The sequence below is a fragment of the Ptiloglossa arizonensis genome, chromosome 4, assembly GCF_051014685.1.
Source record: "Ptiloglossa arizonensis isolate GNS036 chromosome 4, iyPtiAriz1_principal, whole genome shotgun sequence".
Lineage (NCBI taxonomy): Eukaryota > Metazoa > Arthropoda > Insecta > Hymenoptera > Colletidae > Ptiloglossa > Ptiloglossa arizonensis.
Genome location: NC_135051.1, coordinates 11,820,156 through 11,846,887, shown reverse-complemented (window position 1 = coordinate 11,846,887; position 26,732 = coordinate 11,820,156). Strand labels below are relative to the sequence as shown.

At 34.3% G+C, this 26,732-nt stretch overlaps 1 protein-coding gene across 6 annotated transcripts in view; it reads left to right on the top strand.

Moving 5' to 3' along the window:
• The window catches only part of LOC143145643 (cyclic nucleotide-gated channel alpha-3), a 289,694-nt gene that overhangs the window by 166,339 nt on the left and 96,623 nt on the right, over window positions 1-26,732 (top strand). For 5 of the 6 annotated variants that reach the window (XM_076309209.1, XM_076309210.1, XM_076309205.1 and 2 more), the window contains 4 exons: window positions 6,299-6,513; window positions 11,082-11,337; window positions 13,109-13,363; window positions 14,425-14,555. In XM_076309209.1, coding sequence (XP_076165324.1) covers window positions 6,299-6,513; window positions 11,082-11,337; window positions 13,109-13,363; window positions 14,425-14,555 — 857 coding nt within the window. The remainder of the gene's footprint in view (window positions 1-6,298; window positions 6,514-11,081; window positions 11,338-13,108; window positions 13,364-14,424; window positions 14,556-26,732) is intronic. The other variant, XM_076309207.1, reaches the window with a different exon arrangement.

The following is a 26,732-nucleotide window of genomic DNA, read 5'->3' as shown; positions in this document are numbered from 1 at the left end:
ATCTTCCATATATACAAATACTCATTTCAGCTCCAATTAGACATCGTTATTTTTTAACCTCTATGATAATACTGTTTCTTAGGTACAAGTATTACAACTGACTAATGAAACAATAAACTAGAATATATTCAGGGACTACAATAACAAAAAATTACAATGTAATATTCAGAATCATCATTGAAGACATTCCACGACATTGAACAAGTCACAAATCTCTTCTCGGATATAATTCAAGCATGGGTTAATACAACATTTAAAATTAAATTAACCAGGAATGCAACGGTACCTGTACACATTCTCAAACTTATTCAAAAGAAAAACAAAACAAAATACTAGTAAAGGTACAAAATAGAACAGCATAAGAAAGAGCTAAATTAATACATCAAGATTTTGTCACAAGAATTATTCAAACTGAGAAATAATAACTTTGAATCACTTATAACTAAACTGGCAACAACTGAAGATACAAATTACTCTTTATGGAGAGTAACCAAAAAATGTAGAGACCTTTGAATTCAGTACTCGCAAAAATTTTATAAATACTCGTGACTAAGGACGTCAAATAACACGTGGACAAGAACAAACCAGGGTAAGACCAACATATTCGCAAACTTCTTAAGTGACGTATTCACACCACATAATACCAAACTTCACTAACTGCCCAAAAAACTATCGATCATGATCTTACCACAGAGACAACAATAAAACCGAGCACGTAGCAAAAAGCATCTAAAATCATCGAAAAATTAATGTGCATCTCTATTCCTAAATTTGGAATTTAATTATTAAAATAGGTCCATTTATTAGAGCATCTTTTATCTCTTAAACAACTTCACTTTCTTCAGGACCCCACTTCCAGGGTATAAGCAAAATCATATATGAATTTACGAAAGTATCCAGCAGCCTCAAGAATAGCCCGACTTGCTTCATATTCCGAGGATCAAGAGCTTTCAACACAGCTTCTATCTTATACTATAGTATGTTCATGGATATATTTTATCCTTCGAAATTTTGCTACCCAAGTAATGATTTTGCTTTTGTACAAACCTATACTTAGCTAAATTTAATGGTAGGTTATTTGCCCGCAATACTTAAAAAGTGCCTAAACGCCCCCTTTAATGTTTCCAATAGTATCAACATATCATCAATATAAACGAATGCCAGATCTTTAAGCTCCTTTTAATCATAAACTGAAAAACAGAGAGGGCGTTAACTAATCAAGAATAATAAATATCGACTTCTCTATTCAGTTAGAATGCATCAGATGGTAAAGTCCCAATTTCAAATACGAATACGTAAATAATTTATTACCACCCAGTTGATCTATTCGGTTTTCAATGTTTAGTAACGAAAATTTCATAACTTTCGTCCTTCTACTCAATGCCCTATAGTCTACTAGTATTACCATACGAATATTTTCGGTCTTTCTTTAACCAGCATTTTTTCTTATAAATCTTTTTCTTATCATACTTATTTATAGCTTATTGTCTATTTTGCTTATTCTGTTATACATAAATGTTATACTCGAAAAATTGAATATGGCTTAAACCCCTATCTTATGTAAAACATTCCAACCAATAATAACCTTCGACAATTGATTATCAGATATTAGTAAAATTTTTATTCTAAAAGGAATGGTGTCTATAAATACGTCAATTTTTGAAGAAGCTACAGGTACTATTAACGAATTATCAAAGTAACATTTTTTCATGTAATTAAATGGGAAGTTCTTTCGGATTAATGAATAATTACCACCTAAATCAATAATGTACACTTTCTCCTCTTTTCTTAATAAGCATTTCATTAAAGGTTTATTTATTCTCTTATTATCTAATATTTAGTTCGTGAGACCCTCATCATTTAAGCATAACGAGGTCCCATCATCTACTGATCATGCAATGTTCTCCTTTTTTCCTACTATCTCTATTTCTTTTTGTAGTATTAGTTTCCTATATGCCGTAGAATTCCACAGTATTCGCATTCTATCGTTTTACCTTTATCAATAAAAATTGAAGTACCTTTTCCTTTTCTGATCATATTTATTATTCATAGTTATTATTCTCTTTTGTTTCTTTCCTCTTTAATTCGGAGAAAAATTTGTATACCTCTTTTCCCGCAATGGAAACAAGCATGCGAATTCTAACGTTTAAACTTACTTTTATCCCTTCTTGGCCTGCAAAAAACCGTTTCTTATCGTTTCACTTTTTAATAGAATCAGCTATCTCGACCGTTAATGATTTTAAACAACGCGCCAACTTTCGAAGAATACTTTTCTTTGCCGTTGTTAAATTCATTCTAATCGGATCATCTTGTATTCTATGAACGACAAATACAACCAACTTCTCTTAAAGTAGATTTAAATTTAGTCTATTCAATCTTTTTATACTTTCGAAATATTACTATTGCAAACTTTGACCCGTTCCGCTTTTGTATAACGCGGCAACTTCCAGCAATTTTCCAAAGTTTTCTTCTTCGGAAAACTGTCGGATAATCGATGCCGAGAATTTATCCCAAGTCATTGGAGAACTCTTGAGCCTGTTATACCACCTTCTGGCTATTTCCTGCAATTTAATAATGACAAAGAAGACCTTATTTCTATCCTCCCAAGCACAAACCTTGGGGAATTTGCTTATTTCATTCAGCTACTTAGTAAGCCCTTCTAGATAGCTAGAACACTGTCACGCGAATATATAATACAATCGTCAGAACATTGCCTATTTTTTGCAATTGGAGCTCTAAACGAATAACACGAGCCGTTTTCTCGTTTGTGTTTTCAGATACTAGTATTCTCTTTCTTCTCAAATTTTTCCTCTACTCTTAAATATTCTTTTCATTTCCCTTTTTTTCAATTAACATCTTATAAGAAGACAATGTCAATAACTTGACCTTAATCATCTTTACTTCGCTGCAGATCTCTTCTTAGAACCAGACATGACAATATTTTGGTAATTGTTTTAGATGACAAACTGTCTGCTAATGGAAGGTATGACATTTGTCTCCTTCTTTGTGTCTATAGGAACACATTGGAAACAAAATTTTTTTAGAAACCATGTACATAGAACTTTTGCACATAACTACGTGGGTTCAGGTAATGGTTAATGTGAAAAAAATGATCCTAGATATTGCCCTCGTACAAATATTTACAAACTCTTAACAAAATTCCGTTTTTATAAAACTGACAATTTTTATTTTCGAAAGTAAAAGAGTTACCATATTTACATCCCTACAAATTACAATAAACGTCGTTAACTTTTTCTAGTAGTAATATAAAATGTAGGTTTATAATATACTTAAACGAAGAACCTTGTTCAAAATAAGGAAAATTCTAGCATCACCAAAGATTTGCTTTAAATTTGGTACATTCGTGGATTTAGGTGATTATAGTCAATTCTCGTTGTCAGTGTTTCGCTGTCTACCAAGTGTGTAGAAAGGAGGAGCTGGTGAAACTACCGCACAGTGAAAATCAAAATAAATGAACTGTTCCCGACAAAGTGCTTATGGCTTATTTAAAACGAAAACAAGAGAAAATGAGAATGAGAGAAACATATGTATTATCCAAAGATTAAATGTCCTTTCGTAAGGGGATTACTGGGTTGGTAAACGAGACGTTTCCCGACTCCGTCTCTACCTTGGCAACGTTCCGGTTCAATGACGTATCTGGCTCATGTTACTAGTTGTGTCTTAGTTATAGGTCAAAATGAGTACGCTTCTGTGCGACGAAACGACCATAGGTTAATAAGTGACGCTGTTCACGGTTATCGCTTAGTCACAGATGTAACAAAGGAGGTGTTAAATATTCTGGCAAGGGAGGAAGATCCATCAACCTGCAAAGGTCTTTCCCAATCTATATAATATACTCCTGTCCAGGAGAGGAGCTCCTCACACCGTTTAATCTCCCACCACTGTCATTACTCATAAGAGACAGAAAAGAATAACGCAGGTGGGTGAAAGGTAACGACAGACCACCTGTCTAGAGCTGACTGGTTCCAGAGTGACAAGACAATTGAATATTTCGATCGATAGAAACAGAGTGGGACACTCTGTGAATAGACACGACAGGTGAATAGACACTTCCTATATAAAATCAGATCTTCTGATTCAGGAGCCAGTTTTGGATAGGCCTGATATACATGGTGGCACTAATTCGTTCCGTCTTTATCTCTTTCGCAAAACATTTTTAATTGCCACGCCATTGAAATGATAAATAATCTTACTACGAGTATAACGGTACGACGTTGGTGTACAAAATCATTTTGCCACTGATCGCATGTCAATTGAAAATTCAAACGCATCTAATCTCGACCTGATTAAACTTATATTGGTTGAGTCGCATGAGACGTTTAAACCATTAAACAAATTATTATTTATTAAATACACATAACTGTATTTTTAAAATTAATCCTAATATATATACTTACGACAATATTGTGTCAGCAGTTTCAAAATATTTAAAGATTCAAATAATTTGTCAATATTTGATTGAATCAAATATTTTTTATAAATAGGTATCATTGGAGTTTGAGAATAAATTCTATTATATAAATTATACTCAAAATACAATATTCAAAATATACTTTGTTTTTTTATTAATAATGTATTATAATCTTTATACCGATTTATCGAGATTAAATGTTTTGAAATGTTTAAGTTGCTCTGTCATTGGATTATTATTGTAATAACACCATTCAGTGCTTCAATCGTTATATAACTACAATTGTATCGTGGAGGAGAAGACATAGAAGTAAGCTATTGGCTCAGGCTAGGAACATACTATCGAATTACTATCACGCGACAGGTGAGTCGAGTAGGTAAAATGCATGGGTTTACACAGGAGTGCATACTTGGTCGATCACTCCTTGACTATAGGGCCACGTGGTACAGGGGATGTCTTTTGCTACCTCGATTCGACTGCTGTGCGATGCAAAGTCGACAGTATGTTAGTCTTACGCAGCATGAATTAATATCACTGAATATATTTTGTGGAAAAATAAAATCCTTCTTTTTGTGCAAGAGTATTCAATTAAAAGTCATAGTCAACCTTCGTAGGACCAAATTATTTGAATTTTTCTTTCTTCCTGCAATGCACGATATAACTGAAAATTGTTTTGATGATGTATTTGGTGTCATTTTCAACAGAAGAACCTCATCAATATAATTATTAAAACTGATTCATCCCTTTCGAGCGCCTGTCGCTAGGTACTAGTTTCGTTCTCAAGAATTTTGGTTGATCAGGATTATTCAGGGATAAACCCATTATGCATCTGCCGCTAGCTTCTCGACGTTTCGCTCTGCATTTGCTCCTAAATCGCTCTACAAAGCTTAGATTACGCTCCTATTAGACCAACGCATTTGCCTCTGCTACGTAAGAACGCTGACGCTCTCTGTGATAGCATAAGAGAGAAGGTAAAGTAGGATGGTCTTAGCTGGCAGGAAAGCGTCTCAGACCGGTCAAAATTCTTGAAAACGAGAATAGTAACTTGAAGGTTTGCTCTTTTTAAGCTATTTTCAGAATTGAGGCAGATATAAAAGTACAGATTTTGAGGTTAAGCAGGCAAGTACCTTTTGGGGCGCTATTGTACTTCAAATACAAAATAAAACTTTGCAATATCATTTCAATATTTCTACTTTGATTGTCAAATCTGGCCCACGAACACTTTTTATACGGTTTGTAAATGTGTTTCTGATCCAAATAAGTATTATTTGACCTATTGATTCATCGAGCTAAAGCAAAATAATGTCAGGGGTTGGCAAAGTGGAGCATGGGAGATGCAATGGGCTGAAAAGTGGAGTGAGGCATGAGCATGGTTATATACACAAGTCTGGAAACTGTCGTGGAAGGGGACAACGTATCTTTTTTATTTCTATGTATCATTTTGGTAATGAATTTCTCGAATAGTTTTCTTATACATATACTTGGCTATCGTGGCGTCGTGTAGTAATTTTCTATTGCCTTTAATTATATTTCACTAGTGTGTATCTAGTATGACGAAACAAAAAGAGAAACGAAAAATAAACTCTGAACATCGTATCTTTCAAGTACAATGCAGTGTAGATTACTTTGTCATCAATCTAAATGACTATAAACAAAATGTTTTGTGTGTATACGTAGTGACACTATAACTGTGTTAAAAGAATATAATATACGTCGAAAACCATTTACCAAAGTATATGGTATTTGGTCCCTCAGGAAAACAAGTTTATCAACTCCTGATCTATGATATAGACATGAGATGTTTATAATAAATAATATAATTCATCATGGAATTTTACCATTTATTGCAGTATGGTTTTTCTGTAGTAGGTATACAGTGCAACAACAGCAACAACAACGTGGTAGCAGAGGTTACCCAGGACAACCGGGAACAAAAGGTTTTCGAACGGGTGCCCCTAACTGGTCCTTTATCTTCGATCCCGCGGGACGTCTCTGTTACTATTGGTCAATGGTGGTGTCCCTCGCCTTTCTCTACAACTTCTGGGTCATCATCTACAGGTTCGCCTTCCAAGAAATAAATGGTTAGTCTCCTCCTATACAACTTGATACATTGTCTCGTGTGGATTAAGTATGAGGCGTTTATTTCTCAAATTGAAAGTGATTCGTAAAAAGTTATGAAATTAATAAAAATAAAATACAAATTGTGACGTTTGGCTACAGAAATTGAAAGCATTTAGTAACGGAGTATTAAAAATATGGTTTTTTTAGTACCGATAACAGATCGGTTGTAACTTCGAATTAATTTCTTATGAGAAGTAAATTTCTTCAGAAATCTTTAAAAGTAAATTCCAGCAGTAATTTTTAGAAGTAAATTCTTCATTACGGTCTACATGAAACTATATAAAATGGAAATGATTAATCGTGTTATATAAGTCGATAAATTGCAATTAATATAAACTTTAATTGCCATTACAAGAAACACGATGAATCCACTTATCTTTGTCAAATTAAATTATACGATTTCAGGTATAACTTTCTACAAATTTTTATTGCGATAACATACAAGTTTTTATTATATCTTTTTTTGATCATACGATGTGTTCGATTTTACGTATTTACGTATTTATCATACCTCGACGAACAAATTAATAACGACAAGGAACACATTGAGGCGAATCTAAGATTTGGTCAAACGAGAATGAATTAAGTTATATTTTTTGATGTTTTGAGAATTAATTCTCGTAAAAAGTAACAACCACTTAACCACACTGCAAGTGGTGTCTTACCTACATATATTAGGTTTTTTAACATCAGACGAATTTTTAAGTTAACGGAGATTAAAGTTCTAACATCTATTCTACTATTTATTCGTATAAATTGTAATTATATAAAATTGATCTAGATAAAAATGAGTACAAGCGGATTTATATTATTTTTAATATATACAAATTAGTTCATTTCGCCATAAATAATTTTCAAAATATTAATGATTATTACGCATATTAAATTCTATTCATTCTTTCATTACGTTCTTTCATTACGAGCAACTTATCGAATCAGTGACAGTATCTAAACAAGAACGAAATCATTCTGTTTCTTAATAGCTAACGTTTTGATCAGACGACTACGTTGTTAGTATGCCACAGTATTCTTCCACTCGGTTTCGTTACAAGTCTCCGTTAATCTTCACCATCTTCAGCTAACGACGATTCTTGCTTGCGATCGTAGGAGCGGCAATGGACTGCGACAGGAATGAAGATGTAAACACGTTGTGCCTTCTTTTCGCGGGTGAATGACGCATGCGGTAGAGCACGAGCTCCCCCTCTCTAATGCCTGCAGCGTACAATGCGCAAAAAAGTGGGACAGTTCCCATCGTGCTACCTTGTCCCATTCCTTCTAGTCAGCGATGTAGGGAATCAAATAGGGCCCACTGACCACCGTGGCCGTGAGCCCCAATCTCACCACTGCACCTCTACCTAATTACCTCCCAAGGTAGAGAGGGTCAGATGCGACGAATTGGGTCGATGATTGATCATCCCTTCCGGAACCTGAACTGGCACTCGGCCAAGTCGGGCCCACTCCGAACAGGTGTTCGATGATGCCAACACTCGTTTAAACAGTTTGCCTGCATCGTCCAGAAAACAAATAGGCCGATACTCGAACGGAAAGTCAGTCGATCTGCCTACCTAGAGGAGGACCAAGTTTAGAGAACTCTGCCTACCTAGAGGAGGACCAAGTTTAGAGAACTCTGCCTACCTAGAGGAGGACCAAATTTAGAGAACCTACTTTCTAGATGGAGGGGAATCGGCCAGCCTCCAGGCAGCGATCGAAAAGCTGTCGAATGTCGTCATCAAGCACGCTCTAGCTGTTCGCAGCTGGTCTCTCCAGTAGAATAATCGGCTCCATAAAGGTCTCACGAGTGAATCGGGAAATAAGTCGACCCAGGCAGAATCCCAGAGGTGGCCGCTTTTTTTTTTTTTTTACGTGGGGAAATCCTCAAAAAGCCGCCTTGGGACTGGGACGCTCCAGCCACGCATCCCATTGCCGCGCACCATAGCTTAGAATTGGGGGCAATTTATAGTTGCCATCCTCGCAGCGCGGGCGATTAAGCCAAGGCTCACGGCCCTCCTACCGTCACGTACCATTCACAAAACCCAAGAAGTAATTGTGAATAGGTCGTTACGACGACTAAAAGGAAGTTTCGGGTATGATTGACATCAGGTACCTTCGTCATACCAGCACTGCAGCTAGCACAGCAAGCTGCAAATCCTGAGAGAAGTTCTTCGTGTCACCGTGAATACTTAATGTCGTAGAATTGAATGTTATTATTGACATTTACCAATGATTATTAACCACAATCATCAATCATCAAACAGATTACGTTTTGTCCAAGTCTGGGACGCTCAAACCCTTAAAGTTCTAACATCAAAAAATATTCTCCAGGCTGGCCCTAAATTATTGACATCCTGCGGTCAAGAGCGTTACTACCTTAGTATTCTGCAGTTTCTCCAATATCACTATATTTATTCCACTAAATATTGAAAAATATAATACATGGGAATATGCAATACAAAATGCGTGGATTACGGTAATCTTCGATTTTAAAGCAAGAAATTTATTCTTAGAAACCATCAAATTCAAGAAGAGCACAGTGAATGGGATACATTATCAAAAATAAGTGAGGTAAAGTAAAAGTGAACGAGTCGCTGAAATTTCAAAACAACATCGAACCTATATCGATGCGACAATCATTAAAACTTTGCAAAGTGTTTTCAATATGAAAATGAATCCGAACATAACCTTATTTTAAGGTACGTGTACTTACGAAATTCAGAACAGTTCAATTTCACACATAGTTAAGAACAATCTGAATAGAAATGTGTTTGAGCTCGTTTACGTTGCGAGAACCTCATTCGCCCACTGATAACACTCTCGTGAAAATATAATGAAAAATATAATAATATTAACTTTCATTAGAAGATGACATTCGATGCAGCGCACGATAAAGAGTGAGGATCACATAAATCCGAAGACAAAATCCTGTCTTGAAACCGAGGACTTTAGTATATCAAAATGTACAGAATATAGAGCGTTTATTGGCAGAGCAATATAATTTGATAGCGATTCTTATAACTTGTCATAGATATGCACGATGTTCCATAAACTTCGCGTATCGTGAACGAGAAGGAGGAACATGAACCTGGTGTATAGCCCAATCAAGCAAAAGTAAGGTTTGAGAGCAAATACGTTTGGTGGAGTAAGTAGATACAGAAACTTTTACCAAACCAGGAACAGGGAACTGATGTCTTCGCGAGCCAAAATGCTTGTTTCAGTTCACTATGGGCCAATTGATGTCACAATAAAAAGTAATGGATGGAGAACAATCACATAAGTATGTTCCAACGCCTAAGACACAGAATGGGAAGAGGAATTAGATGAAACTTCACGCTGATCACAACCCTCGGTTTCATATGCATATTTAGAATCTCGTTCTCGCGTGACCTAATAATAATATACGATCCACGAATCAAACGAAATCAAATTCAGATTTGTTTCCTCGAGTTCTTCCTTGAGTGGTATAAGCTTGTCCTTGGAGACGTAATCGATACATAAAATTGAACACATCGTACGATCAAAAGAAAGCATAATAAAAACTTGTATATTATAATAATAAAATATATCGAAATTTATGTTTGAAATGGTATAATTCTATATATCCGATACACCGATTCTTAACATCTACCAACTATGAGGTAAATAATCTAGCTCAAGTTTTATTTCTTTTCCTTTGTGGTACACAACTTGATCTTGTACACCAAAATGCTTGACAGTTGAGCGACACGAATGCAAAGAGTTATTAAACTCCTGATTACATGATGGAACAACTTTAATAGCTGCAAAATAACAATATTCTGTCGATAGTGAGAGACATTTAAAATTAAAACTGATTATAAATGTAAATGGACTTCACTCCATTAGATCTTTATACATGGGTTAAACTAAAAAGTATTCTATGTCATGGGAGAATATAACACCAGAGGATATGTGGCAAAGAATTACACTAGAAACACGTATAATTTTATTTTTAAAAAGCACCGATGATCTTGAAATCTCAATAAAATATGACCATCTATAAAATTTGTTTTCCAATACTAACATTTACTTATTTAACAGATTTAGTTCGTTGTGAACAGTTTTTACATACTCGTATATCTAATATATAAGCGAGAAAGATATTTAGGTCTCGTTTAAACGATCCATCGAATACAGAAATTCCTTGATACGAACCAGAGAATTGGATCCGGTCGGTAACTTTTAATAAATATAGTTGGCGATTTTATTTTAGGAATCAAGTCTAATGGAGATGATTTCTCTTTTTTTTTTTGTCGAGGTAATATTGAAAACTTTTAACGAGACTTTTTGTTATTCTATTTGAAAAAAAAATGCGAAAGTTACTTTGATACTTTCATAATTAATTATGTAAAAACGATTCACTTTGACTATCTCGTTACGTCTTTCGTAAAAATAAATTTTGTATCTTTAAAAATTGATTGTTTCTATACAGACATAAACAGTTAATATAATAAATAATGAGAAAACGTGAAAGTGTGTGTTTGTATTTAACAAAATTTGTTTTCACGTTTTCTAGGGGAAACACGCTGGGTGTGGTTTTGCTTGGATTACTTTTCCGATTTTTTATACGTGCTGGACATAGTATTTCACATACGAACGGGATATCTGGAGGACGGTGTGTTGCAAACCGACGCAACGAAACTACGAAACCATTACACGAACAGCACCACATTTTACATGGACATCCTGTGCCTGCTGCCCCTCGACTTTTTATACTTATCTATAGGATTCAATAGTATACTGCGAAGTTTTAGACTTGTAAAAATATATCGGTGAGTACATTTCTCACTTATGCAATCTTTTGCAATTACATACTTATAACATATTGATTGAAAAACAATTATTGACGATATTAATCATTGTTAATAGTAATAAATTGTCCGAATCTTACTTAGAATAGTAAATGAATCGTGAAGGAATAAATTTTGAGTACAAAGTTATGAATAATTGTGTAGAATTCTAACGAATTAAAAAGAGAAGAGTTATTTGTGTTATAGAAATTAATTTGTATACGCGCTTAATTATTTACTTCAAAGAAACTGCGATTTTTGTGTTCACTTTTGACAAAATATTACTATCAGAGAAAACGAAAGAATCAGGAAAAGTAAAAAGGAAAATCATTGAATGTATGAAGAATTGCCTTAGAATAACTATAAAGGCCAGTAATGTACATTTGTAAACGGTAACTATTAGGGATTATGATAGAGGAGAAAATAAATCATAGACAGCCTGGAGAATTTATTTAGTTAAACGAGTCGTCCAATAACAAAAAATCTAAGTTCAAATTTTGGTGCAGTAACTTCGATCAAATAGTAATCCTCGTTTTCAAATGACAATTTTGATATCAGAATCAAGCGATGGAATAATTTCCAATCACTATTTATCTTTCATTCAGTTGAAGCGATCTATCGACCCAAGCTACACATGGTATAAAACGAAAGAAACAAGATATATACGCAAGATAAAATTTTCGACTACTGAGCGTATGTAACGCGAAACTCGCTTGGTATAATTTTGTTTTGCTTTTTTTCTATCTTCCCCGCGTTCAAATGAAACACGATTTTATCACCCCAAAGCGTGAATTATTATACTTTTTTCCTACACTTTTCCTTTTATTTCAGAATTAAACTGGAATTGAACCGAATTTGAATTGTATTTATTTGATTAGAAATGTCTGTATATAAATGCTAAATGTATTTTCTGGCATTTGTGTATGTAAAGGGAACAATATTATAGAAAGTGCTCCTTTTTAATGGGTAAACTTTTCTAAATATGCTATCGGAACGGTTTTTCTCAAATAGAATTTTTTTAGTTTCCATTACAAATATCAAAATGAAAAAGAAATTTATCAATGCAATTATGTTATTATTTATAAGGAACGATTCGGTTTTAACTTTACAGTTTGTTAAATTTAAATGATTGTGTATCTAAAAAGAAAAATTATACGACGGTTAACATCTCAAATAGTACAATGACATCTTATATACATTCACACAATTATGTATTAACATCCTCGAACAATTTTTAAACGGAGGAAAAAAAACATTGTATGTACTATGCGTGAACGTTTACATGATTTGTAACAACGCAATGGTAGTGTCTTCAAAAATATATAAGAAACCCTGAAAATAATGCCTAGCATACTTTGTACTATCTTATTTATTTTAATCTTTCAATTTATAAGTATTAACATGAATTTTTTATTCTTTCACGAATATTTAACATAACATGTGCACTACTATGTGCATATATAATCAAGTGGTTAACAAGCATTTAAACTTGACCTAACATATCGTCAATTAATTCCAAATAGAATCCAAAATGAAAAAAAAAAGATAAACGAGTAAAGTCAGGAGTAAACAAAATGTGGTCGGTTAATAAACATTCCATGGCAACTCCTCTACTCAATGGTTAAGCGGAAATTCCTTCACGATCGTACAAGGAAATTCTCGGTAGAATATTTTCAGAATTTTTAAATTTATCATCGAGCTATGACGACCGCGATGGAATTTCATTCAATTTTCTTCGTCTATTGTCACACAGATTCTGGGCGTTCATGGACAGAACCGAGCGACACACAAACTATCCGAATTTATTCCGCTCCACCTCCTTGATACATTATTTGCTGGTGATCTTTCACTGGAATGGGTGCCTCTATCACATTATTTATAAGAATAACGGCTTCGGCAGTAAAAACTGGGTGTTCAGCGACTCTGAGACCGCAGATGTTGTAAAACAATATTTACAGAGCTACTACTGGTGTACACTAGCCCTCACGACTATCGGCGATCTACCCAGGTAATTCTATTTCTATTTTTGATTCATTAAACTATGTTTCAGAGAACAGGATCAATTTTGTAATACGAACGAAATTGTAACGCTATTTTTGACGGTGTTAAATTTATTTTTGCCTAAAATGGCATGGAGAACTTAAATTCATCAGTATGGAATTCTTTTACTTTCTCAGACAGTCATTAGGTAAAGCCGATTAACACAAGTGGTCGACGCCAGTAATACGTAATACACGAAGTGGACTAATAATATTACATAAAGTGTTTTTAGTCAGAGAGGTGTGAAAGTTGTTTTAAAGTGTGACAGCATGTATCCTAAAATCCGATTATAGTGCTTTCCTACCTAACCTCACTTCGTTTTCCTTGAATGTGTTACAAGCTACGAATCTCAAACACGGTATATTACTAGTAATATTATTATTTGTTTTTTTTTATTTTGTTACTTCAGTTTGGTATTTTGTGTTTATATTTTTTCTTAACCTATATATTTTAAAATATATTTATATTTATTTCAAAATATATATTTCATTGTTTTTGTGATAATAAATAAATAACTTTCGTATATAATTTAAGTTTCCTAAACAACTCGATTACAAAATTATTTCCATATTTTTCCAAATAGTTCATCCTTTCCCGTAGATTATAGTAAGTACTACCCTTAATTGTAGCGTTTCTATGAAATTCAAATATTTCTCACCAATTATTGGTGTTCTTTAAAAGTATTGAGTGTTGATAAAAGTCTACACTAATTTCAGTAATTAATAAACATAAAATGAAATTAAATTTAATAAACATATTCTTTCAAATTGTAAATAAGATATTGTTTGTGTTATACAATTATCGAACGAACACTTGGACTTCCAGAATTTCTACAGACTTCCTACAGTCTGATTTGATTAATATTTAGTATTTATTTTTACTTCATACTTATTATTCATTTACATTTAATATGAATTGTAGTAAATTCTAAGAAATTGTCAAAATGGTCGTGTGTATACAATAATCGTTCGTAAAATATACTAACTTATATAAATCGAATGTACGCTTGGTTTTTTCTTCTATTTTCAGACCGAGAAGCAAAGGCGAGTATTTGTTCGTAATAGCTCAACTGCTGTTTGGTCTGCTACTGTTCGCCACGGTGCTCGGACACGTAGCCAACATTGTTACTTCTGTCAGCGCAGCTAGGAAAGAGTTTCAGGGTAAGTGAAAATCAGATTCAATTGTTTCGTGTGTATCCGATTTCTTTCAGTTAGTAAGACGCTGAACGATATATTGCAATTCTAACAATCAAAGCTGCGATTGTTATCCTTCAGAGGAAACTCAACATATGTGGCTGATTGCTTATCCGTACTAATGAAAAAGATTGTATCGCAAATGTCAGTGACCGTATTTTAAATTCAATGTTTTTAAGAAGTGGTTTGTTAAGAAAATCTCACGTGTAGAAATAAATATATAAGATAGAAAGTCATGAAATAAGAAACATAAAGAAAACATATTTTACACAAGTTCTACTATTAAATAGGAATCACTTTTCGATAATGGATCAAACATAGTAGCCCACACATACTAGAATTGTAGGGTTCGGCTAATAATAAGATGCGAATAGTTATTTTTATGGTATGAAAATTTATTAATACTTGTAGTGACGTACAATTTTAAGGCGAAACAAAGCTGCTAATTTTGATCGGTATGTTATCTATTAAATTCGTTAAATTTAATTTCTGGAGCTCGAATTTATATTGACGATGTATATAAAATTAATCTTTTTTGTCTTTAGCAATGTTTGTTTTCTAAAATAAATATTAATCTATATGAGACAAAATTATTGAAGAGTTTAAACGTACAAAATAATTGTGATGTTTAATATAATTGTGAATTATGAAAAGTAACAATTTATTTTGTATCCCTGAGAGGAGGGACCAGCCCTTCCCCCGAAATATACTGTCTGTACGAGGGGGCGTTTACTTTCAACCGCCCCTATTCTCCCGAAAGTTGGGACTCGAGACGACCGGCTAGAGGGGCCTTTCACGTACCCTACCAGCGAACTCACGTCCTTGTTTCGCGATCTCCTCTTGTGACATTACATGTTCGTGATTTTCACTCGTCTTACGATTCTCTCTCGCCATCGAGCATAGCCTTTACCTTACTCGGGAGTAAGAGGTTCCACAATATCCCCCACCAGGACACGATGCTCAAATGGGGCATATCTCCAGGGTGCATTGCAACGTTCCCTGATTGTCAAAAGAATACCAGAAGCGCATCGTCACTTCCTTTTCTATACGGTACAGGTTTCTTTCTTTTCTTTTACGTGGGGAAAATCTTTGAAAAACTCCCACGATCCCTTATGCAGGGGCCGGGGGAAGTGTGGGATTCTCCGCACCCGGAAATGCCGAATGCAGGACCTACCCACTAAAACCCACAACGGTGGCTGTCCTCGCACGTTCTCGTAGAACACCGAAAATTAAATGCATCAAAGCTTCCGGTACCCCCCCCCCCCCCCGTGCAGCGTGGTCGCCGCACCCGCCCACAATTCCTGCTGGGAGAGGGGAAACGACACGCCCCCCTCCTACTTTCCTCAGCGCCAATAACCTGCCGCACATTGGCGGGGCAGGGCTACACAGACTCGCAGTCACTTTCCGTAGAACACTTCAATCAAACGACCGCCCGCGGCTCTTACAGTCATACCCAAGGGCACGGGATTCAAAACGCTCCTGTACCGTCGACGTGGCTTTCATCTTATCTAGAGAGGAGCTCTGGATTCTCCCTCCGAGAGCGTCTCCCTCTCATGGCAGGTTCACCGACCTCTTAGATGAGGCAGGGGCGGAGGCACGGGGCTCATGGCCAAAGAGTCACCGCCCAGCACTGTTAGGGGGGCCTAACGTTCCCCACCCGAATACACTTCCGTTCCCGCCTCCGATCTGCGGCCTCCTTCCTCGAAATTACGAGTTCCTCTCGTTGCCGAGCACGGCTCTTATCACACCTAACAGCGAGAAATCCGCCCCAATTACGTCGACTAGAACACGGCGCTCACACGTTCAGCCGGGACACACCTCCAAGGTGTGCTCCACCGTGATCTGATCCTCTGGATAGTGCCAGCAGCGCGCCATCACCTTCATGCATATACAACGCAGGTACCGTTCGAAGCAACCATGCCTGGACAGTATAGACTGTCGGACTTGGGATCTGAGGGTCTCCACCTCCTGTCCACCAAGACTAACCTCCGCCCACAGACCTCTCAGCGTGGGATATCCTCATAGGATATGGCCCATGGTGTAGAGCCAGCCGCTTATAGCGAATTATGGACCAGCTACAGCACTATTTAACTGCTCCAGGAGATGGCCAGGTCACCCGCTCATACGGCAGCGCCATATAGCGCCACTGAGTGGACCAAGCTCGCCTAGAGGCAGCAAACCCGGTCGCATGGGTCCCACAAGTTGGGGAGAAGCCGGCCCAGAGAGTCGAAATGCTCCTTACATCGCCAGTGGCTGTGGAGGATCAGCTCCAGGCACTTTATCTGGGAATTCGCCTCGATAATAACCTCACCCACCTGAACCAGGAAAGAAAGCGACTTTTCTCGAGGAATATGGATCGCCAGCATCTCGGTTTTATGGAGAACCACCTCTAAACCTATCCCCCTAATCCGGTCGACGTCGCGCTGGGCTCTGTCTTTGGTACGCTGAATGGCCCTCTTCCAATTCTCGACAGCCAGCACTAACGTGTTGTCTGCATAACACGTTAGGCTAACGCTGTCGGAAAGGTGAAACTTGAAGGCTTTAATTTCGCGTCCGGCCCCATATATGTAAATAACTACACATGAATATTATTAGCTGAAATTTTGGAACGAGTACTACTTTATTAGATGGAAGTATGTAATATTTTTTAATTATTAATTATATTTATGTAATTTTGTGAAAGTATTATTACTGATCCAACTTTCTTGTAGAAAATTTTGAATAAGCAAATTACGATTATGCTGCTGCTAGCAAAATTTGTTTCATTATGCTGGAAAGATTAACTACACTTTTTCCATTACACAAATGTAAATTATTTACTTGCAAGTTCGAACACGTCGATCCTTTTTTGTGATTTATACATTGACACTGCTAATAAATTCACAGTCTCGATCATTACGAAATACAGATTGCTCCACTTTTTCTGTACTGTAAAAACACATTAAATGACGCTTCTCTCGGGAAATAGAAAGTACGAAAACAACATTTGTTGTAATTGCAGCTTTTGCTTCACCTCCCAAGATCTCCCTGAGAGGGTCATTTATAAACCTCGCGTTAATTCTGACTCAGTGGCCTGAAGACTGCACAACTGGGATTTGTCCAGTCAATATAGAGGATGGTCCATTTAAGTTGATACAATAAAATATCTCTTATAAGGAACATCACTTAAGTGTAAATCACCGATTTTAATGAAACTTACATATAATATAGTTCTTAAAAAAATATTTGACACGTATTTCTGTTTATCTAATATTATGCATATCTAGGAGTAACATCAGCACCCAAAATTGGGGGAAAAAATATATTTTCCTCGATATCTCGAAAATGATGAAATCTAGATAAAAGTTATTTAAATAAATTTACGTACTTTTAAATAACAAATTTAAGCTTTCAAACAGTATTGCAAAATATAAATTTGTTTAAACGATATGTTAATAAATTTTTACTTTTCATACTTTTTTTTATGCAATGCATTGTTTCGCATCTTTATAAATTTGTCGTTATAAACTATGTACCAATATGGAAAATATGTGTATTTGAACATTTTTAACTTTTAATAAGAGTTAGCGAACAGTTGTAAACATATATGATATAGTATTCGTTTATATTATGGACACATATTGTTGATTAGTCTTTGGCTTATTACATTTTACAGGGGATTATTTGACATTTTAGGGGATTATTACATTTATTATAATTCGGAAAGTAAAGCATAAACTATATATACATTCGTAAGATAATTCTGTTCAGTTTAGGGCTTTAAATTTACTCTACGAAATGTTTTAATTTAATGTTAGCTGAGCATTATTTTTCAATTTATTTGTAATAATTTCATACTGCAGTGGCGAAAATATTGAGTTTGTGAAACAAAACAGTTTCGAAGGATTAATTATATGTCAAAAACACGAGCAGCTGTGAGTAAACTTAATCGAAATATCGATTGGACGTTTGATACAGTCCCTGAAGGGAAATATGATGAAAACGTTTGCTTGAAAAGTGGAACTTAATTAAAAAAGAAACTTTCTTTATGAAAATATTTTCAACAGAGCGAATTTTGTAAATATTTTCTTAAGAATTTGTTTTGAAAAAAGAAATATTCTTCAACGCAAATATTTTTTAAAGAAAAGATGTACAAGTATTAAATGTAATTGAAGATAAAACAAACCCGTCAAAAATGAAAAAATAATCATTATTGACAATGCTTTAATGAAAAGAATGTCCTGTTACGAGGATTTGCAAGATTCAACTTCCCAGTAAGTTTCTTTCAACAAGATAGCCTTCAGTAACTGACTACAATAGCTAATTACCGGTGGCTTTATTACATCTTCCCTACACAAGATATCAGATCGACGAAGAATAAATGATACGAGCGAAGATTTCTTTAGATTTCTTTAGACAGAAATCAATAACAAAGTAAATGTAAAACAAGTAAATGTAACTAACGATTGAATATCTTCCAGTCTACTTCTGTTTTGATTTAAACAACTTTGCCGTTAGCTCGTACTCTTCGAGCTGTTTATTAAACGAATATGTTCTCGTCGTGTCTCGAGTTAATCGACGTTTCACTCACGGCTGCGAAAATTGATTGCCTTTCATGTAAAAGGATTCTCAATGATCTCGCAACGTTGCGTTCGATCCATGTGTGCAATAGGATTGAATGTGACGTCGTTGGAACGCAAGTGTGCAGAGAGAGAGAAAGAGGGAATGAGGTGAACGGTTAACAATGTTACAAAGGCACGGAGAGCTTTGGTATGCCATTTTCGACACGAACTAGAATTTCAGAATTCTAGTTAACAACCTGGGCTCGATTCTCTGCATACTTGACTAAAAAGGATGCGAAATTTCGGGATGGACGAACAAAGCTTCTCCGCGGACCAGATGAAATTCAATATCGTGAAAATAATTTAATCATAATGATAGTGACCTGTACCTAGTTTGCACAAGTATGTCCGATACATACAATCAAATTAACAATACATACCATACAAATACATTTTCATTGCTGTTGATCTCTCATCTTGATTGATCAATGTATTTGATATTTTCCAAATATTATACAAAGCGACCGTCCACTCTTTCATCGGATGTCAGAATTTTCATCAGAGTTCACCGATCTCTTTTTCATGACGGGTACAGTATCATTGTTTTCAATGGAATAACACATACACGTTTATATTTTTGAATAACTCTCGCCAAATGTGACAACTTTATTCCACGTACTTTTGTTTGGAATAAGCAATAATTCTTTCGAGAGGAATTCTAGTCTTACAATGAAAGATACGAAATGCAATGTTTTAAATAATTGTTAATCGTTTTATCAATTGCTCCAAATTCTGCTCATTTATTGTACAGCAGTTGTACAGTTACAAAAGTACAAACATCACAAATCTTTTCTTTCGTGTTTTCTCACGTTGCCAAAATTACAATCGTCACTTTAGTTTTAATAAAACCTTAAAGAAACCTAAAGGCTGATCCCGAATGGTCCACCATGATCAATTGGCGTACGATATTCGCTATATTATCATTTTGAGCATGCAACTGGTTGTAGATTTTTTTATACATAACGTACTAATTTAAATGCATTAAGTTTTTTGTGTCTTAGATTTAATCTAGTTCCCGCATAGGTTTCTCGATCTTCGAATTTCTCGTTGTATATCAGCCATTTGAGACCGGGTTACGTCTTACAGCACAAACGATTCAATCATCTTCAATTTTACTGATAGTGACGACAGTCAGCAATCGATAGCGATTAAGAACGAATAAGAAAGAATGAATGGCAGTCGAAGAAAAAGGCAGAGTGTGAGAATATCGAGAAGAAATGAACTAAAAATAAAAGCGATTTGTCTATTTTGTCAATCTAATCGGGGATTGAATGAAACTGTTAACTTTTAAATTATTCGATGGTATATTAATCACATTTTGAACACTTAATGGATTACTAATAACAACGACGCATCACGTTTCACGTAAACAAGGGAGACTTCGAACGTGAGTATTTTTTTCATCAGAAAAAAATTCGATTTTTGATAATATGATAATAAGAATAAAATACAACATTTTATTTTTATTAAGTCTGTGATCTTTCAATGCTAATCGGAGGCTTCTTACAAAGTAACAACTATTACTTGTATTTCACCCTTCACTGGTTCCGATAGAAACTTCATCATTTATAATGACGAGCAAAAGTGTAAACATACTTTACTAATTTCGTATAAAAGACGATAATATGGTTAATTCTTTAATTGATCGATAAAGATTAATATAATATAATATAATTATAAGGTACATGTAAAAAAACAAAACATAACGATTTATTTCCAATGATTTAAGCAAAGTACAGGACATTGTATAAAAATAGAATTTGGTGGTACTGTTTACAGTTTTGCATGTACACAAACTAAAGTTTCAACTAATACTTTGTTCACTTTTATATTGCTTTTAATCTGTATGGCGTATTATTTATTAAATTTTCAATAATTGATGGTTCTGTATTATACCATTCCTGTTCTGTTCTTTGCTACAGCTCATGAATACCTGATAGTGGTTTGTCAGCTTTCTTTTCAGGATAGACCACAAATCTTCAGTTGAATTCATTTTCGAACTTTGTGCTAAACTTCGTCACAGAAAACTATTGTTTTTCAAATCAAATTTTTACGATTTTTGCAATGCGTTTGGGATCACCATCTTGTTGGAATACAATTTCCTTTCTTCAAATCCAACAGAATCTACAATTGGTGGCAAATTATTTTGCAAAGTACTCAAATATTACTAAAAACCTACTTATTTGTGCGTAAAACATCCTCAACAAATAGTTGACTCATCTTCGAACTTCATGGTGTATTTTATACCTCTTGTTTCATAATTATTTTCGTACGAAGTACCAAAACCTTCCATTGAACTCAAATCTATTAAGTTTTATTTCAACTGTCCAAATCACTCTTTTCAATCATTTAATGTCTATTCCATATATGTTTCAACAAATTTTCGTGAGTTAACATTTTTATTGGAAAGATGTTTGTGTTACTTTTCCTTTGCTTTTAAACCAATCCTTCAAAAAGCAGCGAATGACCCACTCACTCACACTTTGTTCAAATTCTTGAATAGTTTTCTTCGGTGCTTTGTAATCAGCACATTATTGTTGGCAGAAAGAATTAAAATAAAGGAAATAGGAATGATAAAGTAAAAAGAAAAACATTATAAAATAAAGAAAAGTATATGTTTATGCGTACTGTTTCCAAACACATACACACATAAAAAGAGAGACATTATTAGTACTGTTAAAATATTTATGAAGTTCTGGGAAGATGTCCTGGATAGTAATTAAAATGATCTAAAATGAAACAGTATTATGTACAATTATACTGTACGTTGTTGGAAAAATGATTAGCAGGACTTGCTGATGTGATTGAGGGGTCTTGCTGATGTGACGGGACAAATTCCAAACTGTCACTTTTTAGTGAAGAATACAAGTCACACTCGAATCCCAATTCGTCGAAGTTAAATTTAGTGAGGATTGGTGAGAATTGCGACGATCACCTAATCCAAACTGAGAACTTTACTTGAAAATTATTCCGACTGGAGAAATAATGGGTTGAAACAGGCAGCGTAACGACGTGGCGACTGGTTGACTTCAGAATGTAGACTGCTTTATTCGAAAGCTTGGTGGGTTTACGTACAGTTGTTATCTTAAAGAATAGTAGAGGTGGAAAAGTTTCACACAGTTGGTTTTCGGGGTAAGTCTTATCGGGAGTACGTTCGTCGAATTCGAGCTTGGGGATCAGATGCACTGTTCCGGGTGGTCCGAGGTGACGAAGCCATTCGTAGAAATTAGATATCGAGGAATTCGACACACCGACAACATCTAACTCCTACCTTTAACTCTCTCGTAACCTCCACCATCGCAACGCTTACTTCGTATTATTTTGCTTCGTCTATACGCGCCCCATTCTACCTGTTTGTCAAACGACACGATTGGTAGTAGATGAGAACTATTTCGGTCGATAATACACTATGACTGAAACCACGTGTGGGTACAGATGTGACTAATCCACTACGACCAATTGTACGCGCAGTCCTTCCACTTATCATACTTTCAGCAATGCATAATTGGTATATTGTATACGACGTAGTGTATTCAGATCACTCAAGACACTCCAATCATAACGAGCAGCTTGGAATACGTTCGAACTCCTCGCTTTCTTTCGAGTCGTTCGATTCCTTTCAAACTGTTAGGTTTCTTTCGAACCACTCAATTTTATTAAGCTGCTCGATCTTACGAATTCTCGGCTCGATTAGATCATTCAAGCCGAGTAATACTTGATTCGCATTTTGCGTTTCTATTGTATTTTATAAATCGATTCTTTTGCGTGACCTCACGTAGTCCGTTTCTCTTGTATTTTATAAATCAATTCTTTTGCGTGATCTCAAAAATATTATACGACTAATTAACTACATATATTAGCTATTTTGCGTATAGTTCTCAAACAACTATACTGCTGTTTCGATTATTGTACGGCGTTCTGTTTATATTATCGATCTGCCTATTAATCTCTGGATCAGTTTTCATTTCTAAGAAATACCGCGTGCATTTCGACGACTAAAATTACAATAATAGATTTCCATTGAAAACGTACCTTCTTTTATTAAGACATACACAGGGTGTTCAAAATTGTTGGGACCAAACTTGTATTACGTGATATTGAAGTCAAATTAATGAAAAAAGGTCATGTAAACTTGTCAATGTTCGAAAATTTCTCCCTCTGCAAAAATGCAGTAGTTGTTGAACTCTTTCAAATATTCCAACTGTATTGACAATAAGAGTAAATGCATTTTTAATATATTCCCAATGTTGATATTTCTATTGTATTTTATAAATCAATTCTTTTGCGTGACCTCAAAAATATTATACGACTAATTAACTATATATATAAGCTATTTCAATCGATAATAGTTACATATATTGAAGGAGTTTATCGATCATAAAAAATGTACAGAATGATGACAAGAAGAATACGAGTCAGCATAGTAAAGGTAGGAATTTATATTAAATAAAATTATTACACGACGTGTAAAGAGTTTTATTATTGTTCGTTACAATTGGATAAATAGATCGAAATGTGCAATTTTTAGTAAAAAATATGCAGAAATGGTTTCAAAACTAAATAAAACGAAAATTCTTTTCGTACTTAAGAAAAAAAGATTGTAATTCTCTTACTTTTTTTTTATGTCAAATGATTCATGCGTAACAGTGTCTTATAATTAGTTTATAATGAAGAAGGTCGATTCCTGGAAAGAATCGCGATTAACCCCGACTAGTTGCGAAAATTTCGTAAAAAGTTCAAGCATACACATACAGTAGTGTAAAAATAATCGATTAAAAATAATGAATTTTGTATAAGTTCGTACATACGTTATTTCCATTATAAAACTATACCGTTTATCAACGAAAATACACAAATAAAAGATATATGATTTAGAAACGTATTCTGTGACTGTTAACATTGGCCTTGAAATAGATTTTCATTAAAAAAAAATAGCATTTGTTCTATTGTAATTTTTAAAGCATAATAAAAAAAATGCATTTGTGTGCATCATCGTTCGTTAAGCAAATTTATTACTACCGTGGCAGCGAAATTCATATTCATTAAACGATATCATTAATGCTCCAATTTTTAGTTTACATTATATACGGTCGCGATCTCGTCGGTTTCATTTTCCCCTTGTCGTACTGAAAGTTATTTCAGATTAAGTGGAATCCGCCAGCTGTATTTACGAGTTCCTAGCCCGCGAAGAGGTTAATATTGTAAATGTAATCCGGCAGAATCCGAAGAAACGTGAAACGGTCCGTAGCGATCTCGTAATGGTGGGCTTCTCGTTCTTACAATTTCCTCCAAGGAATTGGATTACATTGCAGCGACGTGACGCTGATAGGATATAAAATTTCATTTTACACCACCGTGTCTAAATTCGTTTATAATACTCTACGTTTACGATTTTATTTTCAATAATTTCATACATTTACACAGTGATTATTATCGTTCATCTAGTTAGCATTTTTCATGAAATACGCGGAATGTAAATAGTCTAATTTTATAATTGCAGTAGAATCGATGTACAAGTCTACAGTGTTTGTAATTAATGTATGTTAGCGAGAGAACGAAAATTTTCTAACAATTGAGTGTTTCTTAATGTTAATTACAATTATTAAAATATTTCGGAATTCTTGGGAAACGGTGTTATTAAGATACATAAATGATTGAAATTAATGAACGTAATGCCCAATTTTTCACTAGAGATGTAAAGGAACAATCACGTTTCTCAAATTGTCAAATTTTTTGATTATTGTGACATATTGTAATTCGAGTTACAATAAATGACAAGTATTTCTTCAAATTGAATGCTGTTAATTGGCGAGGTTAATGCTTAGATTGGCAAAACTAAAGATTTACTGATTTTCGAGTTTTTACAGTAACATGTACAATACATTTTAAAAGCATATATTTTAAACAATATTTTTGCCCTTTCTCAAAAAGAAACGAATGTAAAAGATATAAACGTTTTCGTAGAGTGCTACTTGAATTTCCTAGTTGCATGGTAAGGGTGAATTTCTCTAGTTCTAATGGCCACAATGGTTAGAATTCAATAAAATGAGAAATATTTTAAAAACGAGATAAATGCATGTACTGTAAATGCTATCACTGCATGTACAGATTTAAAAAAATATTGATATACTTAGAAACGATAAACTTTTTAAGAAGACAATTAAATTTTACTGAAAAAATTGAGTTTTCGAATTTTCAAAAAATATTAGAGGAAAAAATGGTGTACGTATAAGGATAGTAAATGTCAGCGTTGACTGCATGGGAGTGAGTTTTTAGGTGCTGATGCATATATTCTTTACCGCAGATTTGATGTCCCGTGGCAGGAATGCGAAAAAAATAGAAGGGGTACACCTATTCTCACGCACACATTCAATTCTAGTTCACTATTCGTCGTGCAGTCACAAACACATTTAGACTGAGTGACGAAGAAGGTAGCGAGATAGAAAGAGGCGTACTTTTAACATATTACTATTATACATTAGTTATATCTAATACAGGGCAACAATTTTTGTTGGTTTAGTTTCCAGTATGTTAGGAAAGCATTGGTATGTTAGGAAATAAATAAAAATTTTTCCAGGAACAAAAATAATTTAATGAAAATATAATGTAGAAATAAATAAAATTGAATTTTTTATTCTTTTCAAAGGAGTTATACACACTGTGTGGCATACAACTGACGCCACGATTTTTCAGGCACTTCCAATAGTCTGATGAAACAATATTTGAGACAAAAATTAATCAATTTCTGGTCAGCTACAAATTTAGGTATAAACAAGTTTTCTTGGTAAATATTATAATAGCTTTCGTATCTTATAAATAGACTTCTGATGTTTATGCTCAATAAATACATATGTAAACAAAATATATGCTATTTATGATCTAAAGGTACGCAAATATGCACAAAAACCATACTAATATGCAGGGAGAATATATAAAATTAGAATATAATAAAATTTTCTTGGTAAATATTACAATAGCTTTCATGTGTTGATTTACAGACAAAATGTATCAATTGCTTTTTTAAAAAAAGGTGTATACTTCTCTTATAAAAGAAACTTAATTTTCTGATTTTTATTATTCTGTTTGCCATGTATTTTTTATATGTGGTAACAGGAATGTTAAATTTTAATACCTTTGAAACATTGTTCCCTTGGAAAACATGACTGAATACTTTTTTGTGGAAAATAACTAGATTTAAGTTGGTTTGTTTCGTACAAAATATTTGATTTCATTGAGAAAAATCAATTATATTTCAAAATCATCTTCATTACTCCACCTAATGAAAAACTATTAATATTACATAATATTCTTTTTCATATTAAATGCATTAAATATTTGTATGCATTAAATATAAGCATAAATAAAACCTCAGTGGTACTATTATGACAGAGACCATGGCTTAGGCTCAAAATGTGCACCTCGTGTGGGAATGGACGGTCTGCCTCTTTGCCTCTGTATCGTCTCACGAGACTTCATTTCGGCATTTATAGTAAATGCATTTATCTAGTTTTTAAAATATTTCTCATTTTATTCAATTCTAATC